Here is a 22,672-nt window from a genome sequence, read left to right on the forward strand (position 1 = left end):
CTTTCTGTGGCCTTTGCTGGCTGTTCAGCACTTTATGTCATTTAACCCTCACAAACCCTGAGGGATGTGCTGCCAACGCTATTTACAGACAAGAAAAATGAGGCTCAGAGGTGTTAAGTACCAAACCAAGAGTATCCTACTGGGAGGCGAGCTTGGGCCAAGCAACTTATAGTCTGGGCGCCAAGCCCTGCATGGGGCCTCCCTCGACTCCCATCTGCTCTGATGTGTCACATACAGCCAAGTGGACTCAGAATGCAGTGGAACCCGAGCTCTGCCTTCACAGGCTAAAGAACTGCAGGGGTGCTGCCAGAAACAAAATTAGGCCGTTTAAAAACACATGTTTAAAATCATGCTCTTTCTCTGGTGCCTCACACTGGCTTAATGTGCAGTTTCTCCAGGCCAAAACAAACGCTCATTTATTGTCCCAGTCGGACTGTTCATCGTGGCAGGATATATCGTATCCTGTTCCTCCTACAGGCTAGGATCATAGACATTTAAAAGTTGGTATTTAGAAAGTTCAGTAAAAGTGGTAACTCAGCTCCTCCAGCAGAAGAAACATTACCAGTGAAGACTCCAACTTTTTGACTCTTGTTTTCACAGCTGTGTCAAGGAAAGGGCTTCATTTGTGAATTCTGCCGGAGCACAGCTGTCATCTTTCCATTTCAGACCGCCACATGTAGAAGATGCTCAGGTACCTTAACACCGTGACCTTCATAATAGCTTAATAACTTCAGTGCAGAGGTAACTTTAGTTTGATGACTTAAGCACAAAATTAACTTAAGCTTAAAGCAGCTTAATAACTAAAGCACAGTGTTATTTCTTCAAAATATCATGATGCTGGTGCGTGCTTGTATGTGGAATTGGAGGTGGTAAGGTTTGGGGTGCACAGGGAGGAGTAGGGCAGATTTAAAGGATGATGTCTCTCAGAACAGGGTTCAGAGAGACGAAGTAGCCCCTGTTTTGCCTACACTTCATTTTTGCATCAGGGCAAGCTGCAGCCGCCCCTGTTTTTGTAACTGAATTACAGTCACGCCTGACCCTGAAGCGTCGTCTTTTGTGTCAGGCCCTCTGATGGCAGAGTCAAGTAGTTGCTATGGAGATTGTATGGCCCTCAAGGCCGAAAGCATTTATCATCTGGCCCTTTACAGAAGAGATTTGCAAACCCTTGTTCTGCTATGCTGGCAAGCCTTGTTATATTTTGCGTTGCTTTATTGAGCTTCACAGATACTGTGTTTTTTACAAATTGAAGGTTTGTGGCAACCCCACGCTGAGCAAGTCTATTGGTGCCATTTTTCCAACAACATGTGCTCACTGTGTGTCTGTGTCACACTTGGGTGATTCTCACCATATTTAAGACTTTTTCATTATCATTATATTTGTCCTGGTGATCTGTGATCAGTGATCTTTGCTATTTCTATTGCAAAAAGATTTCACTGAAGGCTCAGATGATGGTTAGCATTTTTTAGCAATAAAGTATTTTTTAATTAAGGTACGTACATTTTTAAGACAATGTTATTGCATACTTAATAGGCTACAGTGTAGTGTGAACATAACTTTTATTTGCACTGGGAAACCCCAAAATTTGTGTGACTTACTTTATTGCGATACTCGCTTTGTTATGATAGCAGGGAATCAAACCTGCAGTGTCTCTGAGGTCTGCCTGGATAAGTGCCCCAGGAAATCCCTTGCTCTCTAAAATGTTTCATGGGAGAGATCTGGCTAATGAGTTCTTTCTTCACCCTTGATATGAGCAGGCCCTCCTCTTAGGCCCCTCCAGCATTCTCTCCCCTAACCCATTAGGCGGTGTCGCAGTATGGGTTCCCAGCAGAGAAACTCTGAAGCAGAGATTTGCATGAAGAAAGTTCACTGGGGTGTGTTCTTAAACTCAGCACCTGCTGGGGTATGAAGGCAGCAGGGTTGGGCAGAGGGAGGGGTTGAACTGAGATGCGGTTGCAGTGAAGGTACAGTGCATCTCATGGGGAAGTCTGGAGCTGGGGTGGCCTTTCAACGTTGTCCCAAACTGGGGACAGAGAACCAACCAGGCCTTTAAACTTTATATAGACCAGTCATTGGATGTGAGCTGGTGCCAGGAAGGGGGCATAACCTTAATCAAAGCAGCTCTCTCTAATCAGGGCCATTTCCAGAGAAGGAATGCCACCACCTGAGCCATCAACCCCCAACACTCTCAGCACCTTGGGAGGACAGTTTTTGGGTGGATCCGGGAGGCACTGCGGCATCCACTACAAAAGGCTCTCTGAGCGTCGTGTTTTATTGGTCCTCATGACCTGCTTATAATCTCTCTGAGTTTCACCTGCCTGAATTCCCTTTGGAAGACTCTGGTAGCAGGCTTCAGACCCCCTCTCTCTCCAGGATAGGGATGAGTGTCTGTTCATATTTGAGAAACCAGACACCGTTTGCTGACGGCTGTCCTCTTTGCTTGCAGCATGCAGAGCCTGCTTTCACAAGCAGTGCTTCCAGTCCTCCGAGTGCCCCCGGTGTGCGAGGATCAGAGCGAGGAGAAGACTTTCGGAAAGTTTGCCCTCCGCAGCGACATGATGCCCTGAGTATTGCGAGAAGGACTGTTCACACGCCTTATGACCATGTCGTCTGTGTCTACTATTGATAGCATGGTTTTATTATTGAGTATTGTCTATTAAGAAAAAAGATGGCCAATATTCTCTTTATTATATATATTTAATATTTTAAAAGAAGGAAGATTCTTTGGTATTTAGCATAGGGTTGTTACTGGTGGTTTTGTTTACAAATGTTCAATGTTTTTGCTGCTACAGGTTTTTTAAAGTTTTTTTGATACTTCTGAAATTGTATTTGAATCGTTGTATTTAGTGAATGGTGGAGCCTATTTTGTATGAATTGTAACTGACAAGATGAATTACTCAGTTCCTCTTTCTGTAAACTTGTTTTGTGAAAGGGATTTGTACTTTCAACGAACAGAAATGCAACCAAAAATCTGTTTGCTCGGGCTTTTCCCCCCCTAACTTAAATGCCATTTTGTAATTGTATCAGCCTTAACAGATTTTACTTATTCCTGGGTTTGTGTGGAGGCTGCGTGTTACTACTCTGTGTCAAGCTGGGTTTGAGTTGCTCCGCAGTGCTTGAAGGTGCCGTTTGAAGTAGTTGCCTCTAGATGGCGCTCTTTCAGATGGCACAAATCAGACCTTACTTGCCTGCTCTATTCCACAAAGTCAGGGGATGCCTGGGTGAGCAGAACTTTATCCTGCCCTTTAGGAGTTTGTCTCATAGATATAAAGTTGAACATAAGGTATTTGATGACTTAAATAAGCTGTGGGAAAAAGCTGTTAACGAACAATGTGATTCCAGCAGTGACGTTAAAATCATAGACATTCTACCAACAAGGTTGGGTGAATCACTAAAATTTTATGAATTTCTTTTGCCTAACATTTCTTGTATTTATATGCTTTCTTGAAACATGTGAATCTATTTTTTTTATTCTACCTCCTATGTACTTTCTCCTACTTAAGAAAGGGCTGTGGGGCTGGGTTCCTTCTCTGCAACATCTTCAGTCTGGAACGTGGTGTCATATGCCGGGGCTTCTTGTGCCCTAGGTAAACCTACTCAGAATGGACTAGTCAAACAGCACAGACAGGCAATCAAGTGCTCCAGGTCGTGCCCTCACCCCATCCAGTCCCGTGTGTGTGTGTGTGTGTGTGTTTGTGTGCGTGTGTGTGTGTGTGTGTGTGTGATTCAGTGGGATACTATTAAGCGCATGCAAGAAATGAGTGTCTCCTGTCCATCTGGTGTCTTCTCGTCTGTCAATTGTTTTCCCATCGCATGTGCTTCTGCCAGAGCTGTGCCTCAGTTCGTTATTTAAGCTGGGTCTCTTTTAAGTACAAATTTAGGCATGTGGGATAAGATAAATAAGACCAAATTTAAGACAGTGTTTCATTCTGACCTTTAGCTTACATTCTCTGTTAGGAATCCAGGGTCTGAGAGGAATGTCAATATTCCTTATAACAGGTCTGCGAGGTTCATGTCAATATCTCCATTTTACAGGTAAGGACACTGAGGCTTAGCGAGGAGAAATAACTTAACCTAGGTTCCCACAGGTAGTGCATGATGCCTGCCTCCAAAGCCCATGTTCCTAGTTCTTGCTTCTTCTGTGGTGTGTTTGAGATAATACAGAAAAAAAACAGCTTTAACTTGTAAGTACTGGTCAAACCTAAATTAGTGGTATGACATTGAATACTTTCTTACGTTGTTCCCTTACATTGATTTAAGGAAGTTGCTAGGGCTTATGCATTGCTTGAAGGGCTCTGTGTTCAGGCTGCCGTGTTCATAAGGTACCAGTGAGTGTGTGTATATGTGTGCATGTGAGAGAGACACATCTTTGATGTTGAGGAATAGTGCACAGGAGGTACCAGGAAGTGATGCTTTTGATTTTTTTATTTTAAGGAAGAATGAGGCAATTTAAGTTAACCAGTCTACAGGTCTGACTGGGACATGGTTCCTTCCCACCGTGGTAATAGAGGTTCCTTCCCCATAAGGTACCTGTTGGAACAGAGAAGTGGCGTCAGCCCACGTGCAGCGCCCTGGGAGGAAGTGACTAGTTGTGATATAGATTGCCCATTGATGAGATGTACTCCTCGTGTGGTTTTCCCTTGTGACTCTTCCTCGGCTGCCGGAAGGAAGATGAAGACCTGATGTTGCTTGTGGACCATCGCCCACCATGAGGCTTGGAGGTGCAGTGCTGAGATCTCAGTGATGAGCTCTGCCTTTATACTCTTCACTAGGGAAATTCCAGTACCACGGCCTTTACAGTTGTGATTCTCAGCTGCAGGTAGGGAGTGATACCGGGGGACACGGGGTGAGGAGGGGCGAGCCTCTTTGGAGACGTTGTGGTGTGATGACTTGAGTGGGAATCATTGGCCGGGACTGTGGATTGAATCCCAGATCTGCCACCTCCCACCTGTGTGACTCTGAACTGTAAAATTGGAGATAATGACTATAGGTAGTTGATACAAGGATTCAAAATGAAAATGAGGTCCCCAGCAGAGGGCCTGGCCCCGGCCAGGAGCATGAAGGTTATGGTGCAGCCCGGGGACAAGAGGAGCCTGGAGGCACAGGCAGAGGCCTGACCAAGTACAGAGAAAAGCACAGAATGTGTTTCAAGTCTCGGCTTATCTCTTGGATCCTTAGTCCTCGAGGCCAGGAGAGCTGCCCGTCTGGGCGTGAGGAGGCACAGAAGGTCATTTTGTCCATTTTAGGCTGAGGTTTTCCAGTTGTGTTTGCAATCTGCCTCCCATGACATCGCTCATCACAGCACGCTTCGTTTCTGATGAAGTGAGGAAGAGAACTGTGATTCCTCTTTTCAAACCAGTTGTTTAAAAATAGAGGTCCTTGAATGTTTGCTTTGAGGAGGCATGCTCATCAAGGATGTTGACAGTTGGACAATGTTAATTCCCTCCCACGTCCCTCTTTGGAAATGACCTTAAGAAGTCTTGTGACTGAGGCTTCCTGTACGTGGTGTCTGGCCAGCATTAAATCAACTGAGCCATGGTGGCAAGGACTGGAGTTCCCAACTCCTCGCGGACACATCTACACTGTTGCTCTCAGCGAGAAGAGGAAGTAGGGTGCAATGAGGCTGCCTGGATGCATTAGATCACCAGTCCCAGTATCCAAAGTCACGGACCTGCAAACCAGCCTTCCAGCTGCACAGACCTCTTGCCACCACCCAGGCGGAGCAGAGAAGCTTCTAACTGCTCATTTGGGAAGCATCCCCTTCTGCCACCTCTCTATCCCCACTACATTTGTTCTCATCCTCGGTCCCATTCACTTTAAATAAGTCTCAACATTAAAAACAAATGAATGAAGCCATTCCATAGGCCATTTGTTGAGTGGGTACCGTTGCCAGGCGCATAGAGGTGCCTTTGGGAAAGGGCTTGACTCCAGACTCCAGCTACTCAGATCTGAGCTCCTTCCCTGTGCTCTGCTCATTGTGGATGCCACAAATGTCAAACAAGAGCACCTTGTCCTCCCACGGATGGTGGGAGGCTCTGGGGACAGATTCTCCATCAATATCAAACAGAAAATGGCTTCTTAGTAGCTAGTGGACAACCTTCATTACATCAAATTAATGGACAGTGGTTCCCATTAACCATGAGTGCACTGAAAAAAAAAAAAACCAACTGGGAGGATGTGTTTACAGCTTGTAGAGTGTCCACAGATATCCACTGTTCTCTTCATGGGCACACGGTCCTAGCCTCTGGCATCTGGCTGAGCCAATGTGGTAAGAGAGAAGCCGGTGAAACTCAAGTGGAGGTGATGCCCGTGACTTCCAGCCTGGCCTTGAAACACCCTACATGTCCTCCTCTCTCATTTCTCTCTGCCCTGAGACCCCTCACTGATGTTTAGCCTGAGAGGAGAGAGGTAATGTGGACCTGGAGGTGTTTATTTTTATAAATGTGGATTGGTGGTGGCAGTGAGGGACCCAGGGTGTGGGTAATGGTGAGGATGAACGCGTGGGTGTGCATGGGGAGGGCGGCCACCCACCCCACCCTCCCCTTGGTTTAGTCCAGATCCTTAAACGAGGTCCTCTGGTGCTCCAGCTAGACCTTCCTGTCCTGAGAATCTCAGCCCCACATTGACACAAGCCATACTCACCTACTTAGGCCTATTCACTCAGCCTTCCCAGTGATACTAACCTAAGCTAACTGGTTTATGTCTTCTCCCAGTTCTGTACCAACCTCAGAGCTGGGGGCGGGTGAGGACTTCCAAGAATAATTCCCTCTACCTGGGATGTTTGTGTTAACAGCACCCAGAGTCTGTGCTGTCTGGGAAAAGGAAGAAAATGAATATTTACTGTGCATCTATTATGTGGCAGAGACTGAAGTTTTTATATTTTCAAATGAATGGCCAGAGAAATTCTCTCTGGGGATATGACATTGATTCTGAGCCTTAAATAAAAAGTAGATGGCCATGCAAAGATTTGGGGCCAGGGAGTTTTTTGGTAAAAGAAATGACAGATGCAAAAGATCCAAGGTATGAGGAGTCTGCTGTGTCCAAAAGAAAGAAGGTCATGGCTGGAGCCATCCAGGCAGTGATCACAGAACAGGCAGGAGCTGGATCCCGGCCGGCCGCCAAGGCCAAGGTAGGAGTGTGGGTTTTATTCTGAGAGAAACAGAGTCTGGGATCCATTGGGGGATCATATGAAGGGGAGAAGCATGCTCTGCTCTACTTTTAAAGTGATCACCCTGGAGAAGGGGGTGTTTAGGGGAAGAAACAGTGGCTGCGTGATCAGCTGGAGATAATCCAGGTCCAGGCAAGAGCCAATAGGGCCTAAAACTGCAGTGGTAGCAGCAGAGTTGAGAGGAACTGATGGTCTATTGTCCAGGCATCAACACTGTGATTAAGAAGAACTTGAAGTAGACTTATGTTCAATTGTGAGAAGAAATGCAGTAACAAAATTATGTCTTTGGCCATGACTGCAACTCAGCACCATCTCAGCACTGGGGGAGACTGGTGGAGACTGATAATCTCCCTCCCTTGTTGCTCTGACTGTTAACATTGTTTAGGAAAGATAAAAAAGACAAAAATACTGTCCATCTCTACAGCAGGTGGCAGCATTGCTTTGCGTTCTACTCTCCGCAAGCCTGCAACGAAGCACACACATCAAGGCTGCCAAGATCAATACCATTTCAGGCTCTCTTTGGTGTCTCCATGGGAAGAGAAGCAGCTAATTCATCATTATCACCATCTAGAAAATCACCCTTTAGGAAGGTGGTTGATCAGATTGTAATTTAAACATGTTATTTTCCATGGAAAACAAACTACATTTACCAAAGGGGAAAGGAGGGATAAATTAAAGAGTTTGGGATTAACATAGCACACTACTATATATAAAACAGATAAACTAGGACCTACTATACAGCACAGAGGACCATATTCAATATCTTGTAATAGCCTATACGGGAAAAGAATCTGAAAAATAATATATATGTATAACAAAAATTATATACCTTAAATATATGTAATTTTGTCGGTTATATCTCAAAAATTTTTTTCCCATAAGGACATGTCACCTTTTTATAAGGAAGAGTTGGTTTTTCCTATCTTCCCAGTCATTACAAAGCCAGGAGTGGTTTCTTGGCAAGTCTGCAGTGTCTTAATTTCTTTAAAGAGGGGGCTCCCAGGGCTGTTTTTAGACCTGTGGGGGCCTGGGCAGCACAAAGGTTAAGAACTTCAGGATCCAGACCTCTCGGATTTCAAAGCTGGCTTTTATACTCGGTAGTTCTGTGACCTTGTGCAAGTTACTTAACGTGTGCGTCTCAGTTTCCTCATCTGTAAAATGGACATAATAACAGCGCCTGCCACATGAGGTTGTTGTGAAGATTAAACGAGCTGTAAATGTAAAGCATGGAGAGCGGTACTGGCCGCATAGAAAGTGCAATACAGGTGATGGAGAGTATTGTCGATATAACATGCATGCATTTCAGGGCTGAGAACAGCTTTGCAGAGCGCCACGTGCTCACTGCCCCAGCCAGGACCAGGTGGCAACAGAACACCTCCCTACTTTCCCAAGGGTAGAATCTAGGTGGTCGAAACCCAAAGTTGGGGTGGACAGAGAGGCATGAGGTGTGTCCCTGCATCTAGGATGGACTGCACATCAAGCACATGGAGAAGCAGAGCAGAACCTAAATTTGCACCTGGTCCAGCCTCCCATTCCTGTGGGGTCCTGACTCTTAGAAAGCACAGCCTGTACTCTCACCCGATGTCATCTGTCCCCACGCCAAAGTTTTTTCAGGGAAAGAAGGCGTGAGATGCCAACTTTGGCCCCAGTACTACTCTTGGGAAATCCATGAGGAAAAGGGACTACTGGAGAATTCAGTAAGTAAAAGGGACTCTTTCTGAACTTAGCCTCTTTCTTGCTTTTGGTTGAAGAACAGAAATTCATCACAGTAGGACCTTGACCACAGGGTCAACCATGAGCTTGTCTGTTCTTCAGTGAGTGTCTAAGTGCCCTGGGTCCATGAGTTGCATCAATAAGAGGGGAAAAAAATGTGTCCAGTGTTAAATATCTGTGAAGCAGCACCAGAGACAATGATAGTGCTTCACAGAGCTGAGTGAAGGCTGACTCCTGACCCCACCCCCTGCCTACATTGTCAGCATCACCTAAGAGAAGCTAGGGTAGCACCAAAGGGCTAGGGTTTATTTGGAAACACAGCTCTGCTATGCATCACTCAAGTTACATGACTGACATGAGCAAGTCACCTCCCCTCCCTGGACCTTCGTTTCCTTGCCTCTAAATTGAGCAGAAATGAACTAAATCAGTGTTTCCAGAAGTGGGTTCCCTGGAACATTAGTCCCTTGAGTTGCTCCATGATGAAGAATTCTGTAGTCTAAAGCAGTGGTTTAGACCAGGGGCAATTTTGTCCCTCAGGGGATGTCAGACCACGTCTGGACTCATTTTTTATTGTCACGACCTGGCATCCAGTGGGTAGGGGCCAGGGGTGCTGCTAACTGTCCTACAATGCCCAGGACAGTCCCCACAACAAAGAATTCTCTGGCCCTGAGTGTTGTAAGGTTGAGGAACTAAGCTGTAATGAGAAACCCTGGTCCAACCAGTCTGAGATTTATGGAGCGTATCCCATTTCTTTCTCAATGCACATTAGCATAATGAAGACGGGCAGAAGTATCAGCATAAATGTTCTTTAACCCAGTGTGTCTCAAACTTCTTTAATGCTAGAACACTCTGCCTCCCCTCCCCCACCATCACATACCCACGACCTTATTATCCTCGTACAGGACTACCTCTCACAGTGGGCCACTTGGGGAAATGATGGCTAGATGATGCCCAAAATGGTTTTCCATTTTGAAAAAACATGGAAAGGAATTTTCCTCTGATGAGGCAGCATTGTGTTGAGTTCTGAAGTTTGCTCAGAATCCCGCTGCTTGAGTTGGGTCCCTCGCTGTGACCCGTGAGTGGTGTTACTTTGGACAGGTTGCTTCAGCCTTGGGTTCCTCAGTTCCCTCTGTTCTTAAGTGGTAGTAAAAGCACCCCCATCACACAGGGTAAGGGTTAGCAGAGGTAAGAGGCGTGACGTTTGCAGATTAGCACCCACACTCAGTAAGCCCTCAATTCAATGTGTGACCCGTATTTTATGGCAAGACAAGAAAAATCTAAACATGAAAATGTCCTCTGCCCTTTGGCCTCCTCTCTCCCGGCACTGTGCACAGTGTGTCTGCGCTATGCATCAGCCAAACCTCCCCCTTCAAACACCTGCTCAGCCACAAGGAGCTGCAATCTCCTAACACCAACAAGATCACTCCTTAAAAGAGAACCTTCCTTTCCGAGCTTGTAAAGGGCCATGTGGCCCACTAGGAGGACACGCAGATCTGGGTAATATAAACTGACAATAATACGTCATTTGATGTACAAAAGACTTCCATAACTGTGCCCTGACTTCTAACCGGCAGAGCAGTTCTCAGAGCTTTCTGAGATGCTCTTCCTGGGTTATAATCGTCAAATTTGGCTCCAGTAAAAATTTCCATTTCTTTCTTAGGTTGACTGATTAATTTTTTGTCTACAGATGTTAACCATTATTATCCGAGTGTTTCGTTGTTGCTTTGATTTTGTGATTTCCTCAAGGCCCTGTGGCTGTTGGAGTTGCAGGTCTGCCCACAAGAGGGCACTGGCTACACATTCTTGCCTCGAAATGTTTTCAAACCCTGTCGGAAGGCCCCACGGGCAGCTCTGACTGTGTGCTTGGTCCGGTTCGTAAACTGCTGCTGAACCACTGACTTTCGAGCTGGAAGAGACCTTGCAAATGATGGAACTCAACCATCGGCTTTTGCAGTTACAAACCACGGGAGGTTAACTGTGGAGCTGTTGAGCATGACTTACAAAACGAGCACACAGGCAGGAAAATGACTCCAAGTACATTCTCTGTGAGTTGGATGGCAGGACAGAAACACTTTCTGGAAGGAAGAAAGACATCAAATGGGCTAACAAGCAGTGCCGAACTGAAAGGAAAGGAGGCTGCTGGGGTGTGTGTGTGAGAGAGAGTGAGATTTAAAAAAAAAAGTAAGTAAACACTGAATTCTATATGTTTCTTTTCTCTGGACCAGCTTGGAGGACTTAAGTGTTTAAGACTGTTGGACAGGCTGAGCCTGCGAATGCCTTGCACACCTTCCCCTTTAAGGGAAACCGCCCTGCCCACAGCCCAGCCACACCTGTCCCAGGGTGTCTAATCCTTCAACTGGCTCGTCGCCTGGTGGGGTTCCCTGTTCTCTGAGATCTAAGTTACCAAAAGACAGAGGTGATGATCAGCGGGAGTTCCACCTGACAAATTATGAGGCAAAAGGGGGCAACGGTGGCCTGGGTGACCACACACAGGCCACAGGTGAGGGGACAGGACTGAGGTGTCATAGAGGAGTATGTGCCCCGCAAGATGCAGGAGTGCCTTGACTGGGGACGAGACCATTTGGGACCATAGTTTCCTGCAATTGCTAATGAAGATGAAGTTTTGAAGACACTGTGGGATTGGAAACCTCATGGCAAAGGCAGCCTTGATGGTATGTGTTTATAGAGTGGAATCTTATTGTAAGAGAGTCTGTAGTTATGTGTCTGTGTTCAGAAGGAATAGTCCTTCCTCCTCCCCTCCCCCTTCTCCTCCCCCTGTTTCTGTTCCTCTTCTGCTTCCTCCACTTTCTCTTTCTCTTCCTTCTCCTTCCTCAGCTCTAACCTTAATTTTAAAAACTTTTTATTTTGAAATAGTTTCCAAATTGCAGAAAGTTGCAAAGACAGTACAAAGAACTCCCATCCCCCTTTGCCTAGATTTCCCAAACATTACCATGGACAATTCTGAGTCTGTGTGTGCTTCTGAGACATTCAGGAATCACTGCAGAAATGATGCCTTTTCCCTCCAAACAATTCAGTGGGTAGTTTCAAAAAATAACAACAGTCTTTTACATAATCAGAGTTCAGTGATCAAAATTGGAAGATTAATGTTGACATAATGGTATTATATTTTCTTTTTTTTTAATTTTACTTTATTGAGTTACAGTCAGTTTACAATGTTGTGTCAATTTCCAGAGTAGAGCACAATTTTTCAGTTATACATGAACATACATATATTCATAGTCACATTCTTTTTCACCATGAGCTACCACAAGATCTTGTATATATTTCCCTGTGCTATACAGTATAATCTTATTTATCTATTCTGTATATACCTGTTAGTATCTACAAATTTCAAACTCCCAGTCTGTCCCTTCCCACCCCCCGCTACAACCACAAGTTTGTATTCTATGAGTCTGTTTCTGTTTTATATTTATGTTCATTTGTCTTTTTCTTTTCTTTTTTTTTTTCAGATTCCACTTATGAGCGATATCGTTTGGTATTTTTCTTTCTCTTTCTAGCTTAATTCACTTAGAATGACATTCTCCAGGGATATCCATGCTGCTGCAAATGGCATTATGTTGTCATTTTTATGGCTGAATAGTATTCCATTGTATAAATATACCTCATCTTTATCCAGTCATCTGTTGATGGACATTTAGGCTGTTTCCATGTCTTGGCTATTGTAAATAATGCTGCTATGTACATTGGGGTGCAGGTGTCTTTTAGAAGTAGGGTTCCTTCTGGATATATGCCCAGGAGTGGGATTCCTGGGTCATATTGTAAGTCTATTCCTAGTCATTTCAGGAATCTCCATACTGTTTTCCACAATGGCTGCACCAAACTGCATGCATTATCTTTTCAAAAATCTGAAAACCTAAATTCAAAATTTGCTGTTCATGTGCTAACCCAGAGTCACATGCTGCCTTTATTTGCCCTGCCCTTCAATCTCCTTTAATCTGGGTCAGTTCCTCAGTTCTTTGTCTTTTATATCCTTGACAACCTAGTTATTTTGTCCCTCCATCTGGCTTTGTTGTCTCACAATTGCCATTGTGTTACATGCTTTTGGCAGAAATATCACAGACATGAGGTTATGCGTTTCGCTGTATGGGAGACGCATCTTAATTTCTTATTCCTCTGCTTCAGTGCTTTTGCTGGAGTGCCGGGAGCTTCCAGCCAGAGCCCAGGTCTCTGAGAAAGGTTGGGCTTCCTGGAGGAACTGGCCCTTGAAATAAGTTCTGAAGAATAGGAGATACCCACTCCATAGGCGGAATGTGGGCCAACTCAGAAAGGGTGAGAGGGAGAGAATGAGAGGTGTGGGGTGTTTAAAGTAAAAGCAGATACACACTCCATAGACAGAGTGTGGGCCATCTCAGAAAGCAAGAGAGAGCAACCACCATGTGCAGAGTTGTTAGTTTTAGAGGCTTGGTAATTTCATATGCTAAGGAGTAGGAGGATTATTCCTACTTTGGGGAAGGGGCAGGGGTTTCCAGGAATTGGGTCCTGCCCACTTTTTGACCTTTTAAGGTCAGCCTAGGAACTGTATGGCAACTGTGGCTGTGCCGTGAGGCTCAAGGTCTGCTGGAATTTGAATCTGCCGCCATCTTGGTTGTAACCAGATTGTCCTGTCCTCCATTGCTGTGTCATTCCTTCAGTGGTTGTGCCCTGTCCCCTTCCCTTGTATCTCAGTACCATTTCCTCACCTCTCACCTTCCCCTCCATTTCCTGGAAACCCCCACTCAGTCTTTGGAACTCAGTAGAAGGACTTGCCTACTCTGGGTGCCAGAGAGTGATAAACGGCACAGGTTTAGAGTCCAACGGGCTTAGGTTAAAATCCTGCCTCTGTCACTTTAGCAAGTGAACAATCTTGGGCAAATATTTAATCTCTCTGAGACCCAGTTTCCTTCCTGGGCAGACAAAAGTTTATAGCCGATGCCCCACTGCCTGTCACAGGTGTGGCTACTCTGGACAGGTGCCTCATCTCTGGACCTACAGCCCCTCAAGTCCTTCCCAGGATTTCTGAAAGCTTCTGGGCCTTACTTCTCAGGCTTTTCTCTTCTAGACTTCCACACCTGTGTGTGCCATTGTTTGGCCTTGTGTCAGATCCAGACATGAGGCTCCTCTCTTCCACCATTTTCAAAAAGGAATTCAACATACCCACCATTTTTGAGTTTAGTAAGCTCACTGCAGAATAGAGAGGCTGCCCATCTGGGGTCAGTCTGCCAGTCCCCTTGAACTCTGCCCTCTTCTGAAGCCCTTGCATGCTGCCACTTTGGCTTACTTATCTACCCAAACTTCTACCTTCCCATGGAATCTGAAGATTAGAAGGAAGAGTTGGACCTCAGTGTGGCTGGTGTGGAGGTGGAGGACAGGTGGCCCCATAGTCAGCCAACAGGGCAGCTGGACAAGCAGTTTATAAGGTTCGTCCAGACCCTAACTCCCTGTGCATGACCCACTCCCACCCTGCCTTCTACTTTCTCATCTCCTTGACTACGATATTTTATTCCTCCACTATACCTTATTTACCCACTCCTAAAAATCACACCCATGACATTGTCATCACTAACAACTGCATCACCTCTGAAATCTCAGCCTGAAGCCTCCTGTTGTCTGAGCATCATCCTTCCACCTCCAGACCACTTACTCCAGTATGATGGTTAATTTTATGTGTGACAGGATCAAGGGATGTCCATCTTTCCCGTTAAACATTACTTTGGGGGTGATTCTGTGAAGATGAGATGAGCTTCTAGATGAGATGAGCATTTGAATTGGTGGATGCGGTAAAGTAGATTGCCCTCCCCAATGTGGTGGGCATCTTCCAATCAGCTGAGGGCCTGAATAGAGTGAAAAGATGGAAGAAGGAGGAATTCGCCTCTGCTCTTTTTTTTTTTTTTTTTTTTCCTGCCTCATTGTTTGAAATGGGACATCTCATCTCATCTTCTCCTCCCCTTGGACTAGGATTTACATCATAGGCTCCTCTGGTTCTCAGGCCTTCGGACTTAGACTGAATTATAGCATTGCTTTTCTGACTTTCCGGGTTGTGGCTGACAGATGGTGGAACTTCTCAGCCTCCATAATCATGTGAGCCAATTCTTCATAATAAATCTCCTTTTGTATCCTCTCGAGTCTGTTTCTCTGGAGAACCCTGCCTCATACATCATTATCCTCACTCCAGTAATTCTTCAACATGATTGAGCCCCTCCGTATCTCAGCCCTGATACCTTCTCATCATCAATCATCCTACATATTCTAGCCTCTGACCTCATCTTTCTCTACCTTGTCCCTGTTGACTATGCTTCAGCCACACTGGTCTTCTGCTTTAAAGTTTGAAAGACAGCTCATCTTCCCTGTTACTTTATTTGTATCCTTATATAAATTCCCTTTACTTGAGCTTGAAGAGTCTGTATTGCTTGCAACCCAATGAGTCTCAACAGAAGAAACTTGAAATGTGTTGTTGGGACTTCGTTGTTTTGATGTTCAGAAAGTTAGTTTTGTAATAAGTTTCATACAAATAAAAGAGGAGAGTAAATACAAGTGGATACGTAATAAATATGTTGGTACAAATAAGGTTTTAGTATAAAAGTATTGGTTTTCCTGGATAAGTGAATGGTACATGGCAAGTATTCTTCTTCTGTATTGCTGAACTTTGCTGTACTTACTAATACCACAATGACTGACAGGAGGAGCTAGAGGCAGTACAAGATAGCCTGTGTTTGCTCCTCCAGATCCACTCCCGCCCCTCTCCCACTGTCTGCCCTGGAGGCCAACCTATAAGCTGCGTGTCAATGCCTTCTTTGCCTTCTGGCTTAGGGTAGGTTTGGGTGATCAGGAGGGCTGAAAGGAGATGTGGGAGTGGAAGGAGAGTCAGGTCAGGGTTTCTGTTCCCCTTGGTTCTTTCCCACGAGGGTCCCTGGAGTTGGCCGTGCCCCTTGATCAAAGGTCACAGTGCCTGTCCAGGCTGCCTACTCCACACACCTCTCTCCCCTTTTTGGTTCTGGAAATTCTATCCCCTCATCCCTTCTGGCTGGAGGGTGTTACGAGGTTTGCTGCCATCAGCCCAGTCTCCACCAGTATTTGTGTCTGCCTCCCCACTCCAAATCTCCAACCTCGCCGCTGTGCACGGCTTGCGGAGAGGATGGTGCCCCACCTGTGGAGCCGCACTCACACCTGGTCTAGGCTGTGAAGCCAAAGAAGAGATCCCGCGAGATTTAGAGGGGCGCGGGTGTTGAGCCGCAGAGCCATGACAATGCGCATGCGCAGCACCAGGGTCGTTTCAGTAGGGAGACGCTGCTAGTGTGTCGCGCGTATTTCTCTTGTGGTTTCTCCCCAAAGGGACCCACGCTAGGACGGGAATTCTGGAAAATGCGGTTCAACTTAGCCAAGCTGACACATAGAACCAACCACTGGTATGCTGCTATTATTCTTTGTAAGTTTTCCCAGGATACTTCTAAGATAGCAAACTAAGGTGGCGAAGTATGAGTTTGGAAAATGTTTGGTTTTAACAAAATCTCAGCGCCGTGAAGGGAGTGATGAGAGGATGCCAGCTCCAGCGGGAAGGCCCAGAGGTTAACAACTTTCCAAACCCCAAGTACAGATGAGTCTGCATTTTGCCCGAGACAGTAAAAGCGGGGAGTTGGAGGGAGGGGGTGAGGGAGGAACCCAGTGTGTTACCGAATTGAGTCATAGGGACCCTGCTGGGTAATTTTCCCCTCCTGTTTCGAGTAGATGAATAACGAAACTGCAGCTGAAATCGATAGACTCGGCATAAGCTTTATTCAGTAGCCAAAGAATGGAGAAGCGGGAATTGAGTTCGCAGATGAACTTCTCGCCCACCTGGCCGGAGGGACTTAATTTTAAAGAGTAAAGACAAAGGGAGGAAGAGTGAGACTAATGATGGGGAGGCCTGTGCATTATGCCTTGGGGAAGGGGCAGAGCTTTTTCTGAAGAATTGGGGTGCCATCTCCATTTTATCCTTTCTTGGTCTTTAATGTCTGGCCCTGGCTGCTGGTAGATGTCATTTAATATGTTAATGTAGTAAAAGTCAGCATTTAATGAGACTCAGACTCTGCTGGAGGTCAGATTCATCACCATCTTAGTCCCAGCTGGTTCCATCTGGGTTTTTTCCCCTTTGTAGCTTCCTTATCTCTGGACCCTTTAACTTAAATATTTATGTTAACTCCTGCTAAAGGTGAGGGGGTGTGGAGGTTGGCAGGTTTTGATCAAGGACATTCTTGCTAAAGCTGGGGGTTGGAGGGTTGTGAGCAAAGACCTAGAGCAGCCCTGGCAACAAATACATATTAGAAAAATGGTGGCCACTTGCTTGAGGAATCTGGGAGAAAATTAATCCTGTCTGTGGGCATGTAAGGAAAAAGTCACCCATGAAAAATAAAAACTCTGGGCATGCCCCACAGACAGGCATGATGTCTGTCGCCAGGTATCCTCTTTGTATGGATTGTGAAACTCAAGCCAAGAAGTGAACATGCAGACTGATCCAGAGCCATTGAAAGCTCTAGGGTCCTGACCAAAACAAATGTAAGATTTTCTTAATCCAGGGCTCACTGGGACTCCCACTGAAAAAGTAACTCCTAGTAAAAATGAGTACAATTAAAAAAAAAATTCTTCTCAAAAGAGGAAATCAGCCATCATGAAGGAGAGTTAGCATATATAATAAACAGGAGATTAACATCCTGAGAATTTTAAATAACAGGATAATCTGTAAGGAACTATAAAATAAGCATATTAATAAGGACTAAATTTTTAATAAGCTTAGGAATCATAGTAACAGCATAGGTTCTATGAAAAAAAGTTAAGAGAATGAAAAAGAATTTCTAGAAATAAAGTCGTTGGAAGCAAAAATTCAGTGTATAAATTAAACAGACTATTTGGAACAGCCGAAATACTGGAAGATAAATATGAAGAAATCATCTTGAATGCAGTACACCAAAATAAATAGAAGGAAATGAGAAAAATTAAAAGCCATGGGAACTAAAGAAGGGACTTAAAAATTACATCTAGAAGGAGAGCATAGAGGGAATGAGGGAGAGGCCAATGAAGAGCCAGTGGCTAAGAATTTTGTAGAGGGAGAGTGTATGCAGCCTCAGTTTGAAGATGCATTCTGAATTAACAAGCATAGCAAATAAAACCAAGTCCACACTAAATACATCAGCGTCGACTTCAGAATATCAACAACAGCGAGGAAATAGTAAACATCCATAGGTTACCTAAAAACAGTAGTAATCATAGAGACAACAGTCTTGTCAACAATAGAGGCAAAAAATACAGGGCAAAGTGCTGGACTGAAATAGCCATCCTCCTGGAACTCTATACTCAAATTGTTATGTAAGAGTGAAGTGAAATAAGGGCAGTTATTCTGTTACCATGTAACAGAAGTTCTTCCTGTTTTTAAGATATACTTGTCTCTAAAAATTAATATTTCTCATAATGCCCTTTCTAAATGTTAACTACTGTTGATACAATTCTCTGGGGGAAAAAAAAAAGCAGAGGGGAAAAACGGCAACTTTCCCAAGTTTACCAAACAAGTTGAGGACAAAAATCCTTAATCTTGGATTTCTAGAGCCTACAGAACTGTGAGCAGTAGATTTCTGTTGTTTAGAAGTTACCCAGTCAGTGATATGTTTTTATAGTGGTGTAAATGGACTGAGACAGACAGGTAATGAATAGCTTGTGGGCTGGCAGGGGTCCACAAAGCGTGCGTTATGTGGCACTGTTCTGTGGCACAGTGATTTCTTCCATGGGATTACTTGATTTTAGAATTTTAGAGCCGGAGGGTGTGCTAGATGCTCTGTGATCCAGATTCTTGGTTTTAGGGTTGAGAATCCTGAGAACCTGAAAGTTTAAGTAAATTGCCCAGAGTCACATTGTGGGTACAATGCAGCATGAAGTAGAGGTCACATGTCCTCTAAGTCTCATCACCAGCGCAAAGTCAGATGAATTTCCTCTGAGGTTCCTGCTAAATAGTCTTCAGGCTCCATCTGACATAGGGATTTAGTAGGAAGGTCAGGGGTGCCTCCTGGGTGGGAGCATGATGTGGAGGATGAGTGTGGGCTTTCAGAACAGATAGATCCAGGTCATGTTCCAGCTCTGTCTCTTACTAGATTAATATATTTGGGAAAATTACTTAAATTCTCGAAGCGTCGGTTTCTTATTTTGTAAACGTCCCACCTTGAAGTTTGCTGTGGGGATTAGAGATACAAAACTGAAGTCTCTGTTGTTCCCTCTTGTGGTAGGCAGAAAAACGGCTCCCCAAAGATGTCTTGGTCCTAAACACAGGAACCTGTGACTCTGCCGTGTTACCTGGTGATGGGAGAATTAAGATGGGCAGGTGGATTTAGGGTTGCTAATCAGCTGATCTTGAGATGGGGAGATTAGCCTGGATCATCTAGGTAAGACCGTTGTAATGAGGACAAAAGTCCTTCTAAGAGGGAGACAGAAGAGGAAAAATGAGAGAGATGACAGTGAGAGGAAGAATCAGTCTAACTTTGCTAGCTTTGAAGACAATAGGGGGCTGTGAGTTGAGGGATGAAGGCAGCCTCTAAAAGCTGGAAAAGGCAAGAAAATGGATGCTACCCTAGAGCCTCCAGAAGAAATGCAGTCTTGCTGACACCGTGACTTAATCCCTAAACCGAGTGAGACCCGTTTCTGACTTAAACCCTCCAGAACTGTAAGATGATAAAATTGTGTTGTTTGAAGCCACTGACATGTGGCAGCTTGTTACAGCAGCTGTAGGAAACAGATACACCTTTCATCTGCGCGTTATTCCCACTCTCCTAGGGCAGTCTTTGCATCATCTCTTGGAAGACATGTCTTTTAGAAGGACATACCTCATAATGGTACTTATGGGGCAGAATGTCCTCTAACACAAGCCAGCCAGAGCAGAAGGGCTGCTTCTCGTGAGGGTGTAGCTTGTCTCCTGCTGCTACTCGGTTGCTTTTAGCTATTTTGGTTAGAGCTGAGTTGAAAACAATGGGTTCATTTGGGAGTCATCATCACACTTGGAAATTCAAATGTAGTCTAAAATAGCTGGTAATCTGATTATTTCTCCTCTTGCTTGATGGTACATTTTAGTTCGAGCTGCCCTCTTGCAGTGTGTCAGAACCTATCTGCCAGGAAAGGGTTGAGAGAGCGGCAATGACTGAGGTTCCCTGGTGCCTGGCAGTGGTGGTAGGCGGTTTGTGGTCTCTGCCCCTTGCAACACCCATCATCCTGTTTGACGCAACCCTTTGATGCAGTGTGAAAGGCAGAGAGCTCCTGTTTGACCCCCTTCCTTATACGCCAGCACGGGTATTGGGATTGGCATGTTTCATTACCACATATTCATCAAGTTGCAGAATATTTTCAGCACACAGAGGCACCATAACATGACATTGCCAGTGATGAGTTTATCTAAGAAAAGGAGAAAGCAGAGTGAGGCTCAACCTAGTTTTGGCACAGACTTGGCCACTCGCTTCCAGTCATGTGCTCTGTCACCCTCAGCTTCTCTGACGATGCTGAGGCTGGCGCAGACCCGCTGACTATTGAGAAGAGGAACAAACTTCTTTCTGGTTCCTCAGAGTATAGAAGCTGTTTCTATTTCTGGAACAAGCTGTAGAAGTGTGAGATACTTTTAGCTTCTCCCTTTTCTAGTTTTTGAAAGTAAAATAGCTAACTCTGGCTCCAGGTAAAATAGTGAAGCATTTAATCCATTTCCTTAGGATTTATGCCATGTTTGCTCCCACAAAATTCAGAAGGACTCCAAAATTAAACTAGTAGAAAATAGGAAAATTTTAAAAGACAATGAAAATAACTACAATAAGGTCCCAGCTCCGCCTGTTGAATGAGTAAATATTTTAAATGACAACCCTCAATGTTTTGTTGAGTGTGTGGTGGAAAAGATGATGGTGTAGAGTGGGGGGTGGGGCATGAATTTTCCAGAAAGCACGTTGACTTTCTGTATCAGGAGCCTTCAGCATGTTTATGTGTATAACCCTGAAATTATATTATTCAGAGTTCATCCTCTTTTTTTAACTCATCCGCTCAGTTTCCTTACCTGTAAAATAGAGATATTAGTAGTAACTATTTCATAGTGACTTGCAAATTCACTAATGGAAAACTGGCACACAATGTGTGCTTGACAATTGTTAGGCATAATATTGACAAAAAAAAAAAATAAAAGTCTTTCCAGATAAAAATTATTGCAACACGGTGGCATAGAAATTTCAGGTATTGATACTCCCATGTGCTTGAGGAACCAAAAAACCCATTTTGGGAAGAGAGGCCCACCTACTTCCCATTCAGTTCTTGAAATAGGTCTCTTAAGATGGCTCGAAGGTGTGGAAGCTGGAGCTCTCAATTTAATTCAGACGTATTGTCATAAAAAAGGTTAAGGACTTCCTTGGCATAAGAAAACTACACGTTATTTTTATGGATTGCTTTAGGGGCAAACGTCGTGTTCTCCCGAGGGGACATTCTAGTGAGCACTCCGCGCCTGCAATTGTGTGCTTAGTGTGGGCTGATCAACGTATTCAGTGGGCAGGTTTGTAAGATTAGGATCTGGGTCTATTTGAAGGTTTTCAAAGGTCTTTGAAGAAGCCTTCTGGCTCCTGAGGAAAGGGGATTCAGACTGGCTTTGGCTGGTAATGATTAGGTGGTGGTCAAATGATTGGGTGGGTAAATCAGGGTCTGTTGTGAAAGAAAAGAGGAGAATTGAGCTGTTAGGGAAGGTGGTAAAGGGGGTGTGTCACAGGAACTCACAGAGAAGAGAGGAGAGCTGCATGCAAGTCGTGTTACGCGGGATGGAGAGTTAGTTACTGGGGACTTGAGCGAGAGGGAGTGGCCAGCGTGGGGAGGGGAGGCTGTCCGGGGAGTGGGGCGGGCACTGAGGAGGGAAGTGGCCTGACAGGCCTCCACGGGATCCTTCTCACGCACCTGGGGGCCACCTTGAATGGTGTCCTCCTTGCTGATGCACCAGCCTTCACACACGTGGAGACTTCTGTCCCCCTTACCACTGAGCTGCATATGGGACAAACCTGGGCTCCACCTGCCCCGTGCCTTGCAGGCAGAAGGATTAGCAGCACTGATCCCCTGCACTGCCACAAGTCTTGCTTCTGGCAAACCACCCTGTGCAGGCACCTTCTGTAACTCCCCAGGATACTTGTAAACCCAAAAGGAGCCCCGTCCTGGGGCTTTGGCCTGAGTCCTGCTGAACTGAGCAACATCTAGCCCCTCAGGCTGGGATGGTGCTTAATGGCATCCCCACTCACTTCATAAGGAAATGTTGTTTTCCTATTTTGAAAAAAACTCATTTGTCTTTTACACAGGACATACTTTCTACTAGTGTCCACTGAGAACTCCAAAGAGCTGTAATTCCATTTGTTCTGTAAAAAGGGGGTCAAGGAGGTAGACCCAGTAGTCACAACAGCAGACACCCTCTGTTATCATCGTGGAATGAAAGCAGCTGGACTCTAAATTCAGGGGCGTTTGAGGGTCCTTTGAGCACTGTCAAAAGGAATTCTGTAGATCATTTTGGGTCTCTTAGGGTATTGCCAAGCGGAAAGGGAAAATGAAATTGGAAAGTTCCAGTTAAGGCAATTCTTTCTATGACATGTGATGTTACAAAAAAAAAAATGCCCTTGTCTTTTTCAAGGGCTATTATGCTTTCTGGGCCAAGACAATCTTCAGTTAAGGTCAATTGGAAATCTGGTGTCCAAGCAGATATTTCCCAATTAGATAATGACTTTTTGTAACCGTCTCTCTGTCTGTCCTGGGCCTTATGGAAACTATTGATCTGCTTGTTGAGCC

General features: G+C 45.0%; 1 protein-coding gene across 4 annotated transcripts in view; it reads left to right on the plus strand.

Moving 5' to 3' along the window:
• Nucleotides 1-5,849, plus strand: part of RUBCNL (rubicon like autophagy enhancer) — a 34,831-nt gene extending 28,982 nt beyond the window's left edge. For all 4 annotated transcript variants that reach the window (XM_010951394.3, XM_045514030.2, XM_045514028.2 and 1 more), the window contains exons 13-14: nucleotides 601-691; nucleotides 2,444-5,849. In XM_010951394.3, coding sequence (XP_010949696.2) covers nucleotides 601-691; nucleotides 2,444-2,556 — 204 coding nt within the window. In that variant the 3' untranslated portion in view covers nucleotides 2,557-5,849. The remainder of the gene's footprint in view (nucleotides 1-600; nucleotides 692-2,443) is intronic.
• Nucleotides 5,850-22,672: the final 16,823 nt, after the last annotated feature.

Source organism: Camelus bactrianus, chromosome 14 (assembly GCF_048773025.1).
Source record: "Camelus bactrianus isolate YW-2024 breed Bactrian camel chromosome 14, ASM4877302v1, whole genome shotgun sequence".
Classification (NCBI taxonomy): Eukaryota; Metazoa; Chordata; class Mammalia; order Artiodactyla; family Camelidae; genus Camelus; species Camelus bactrianus.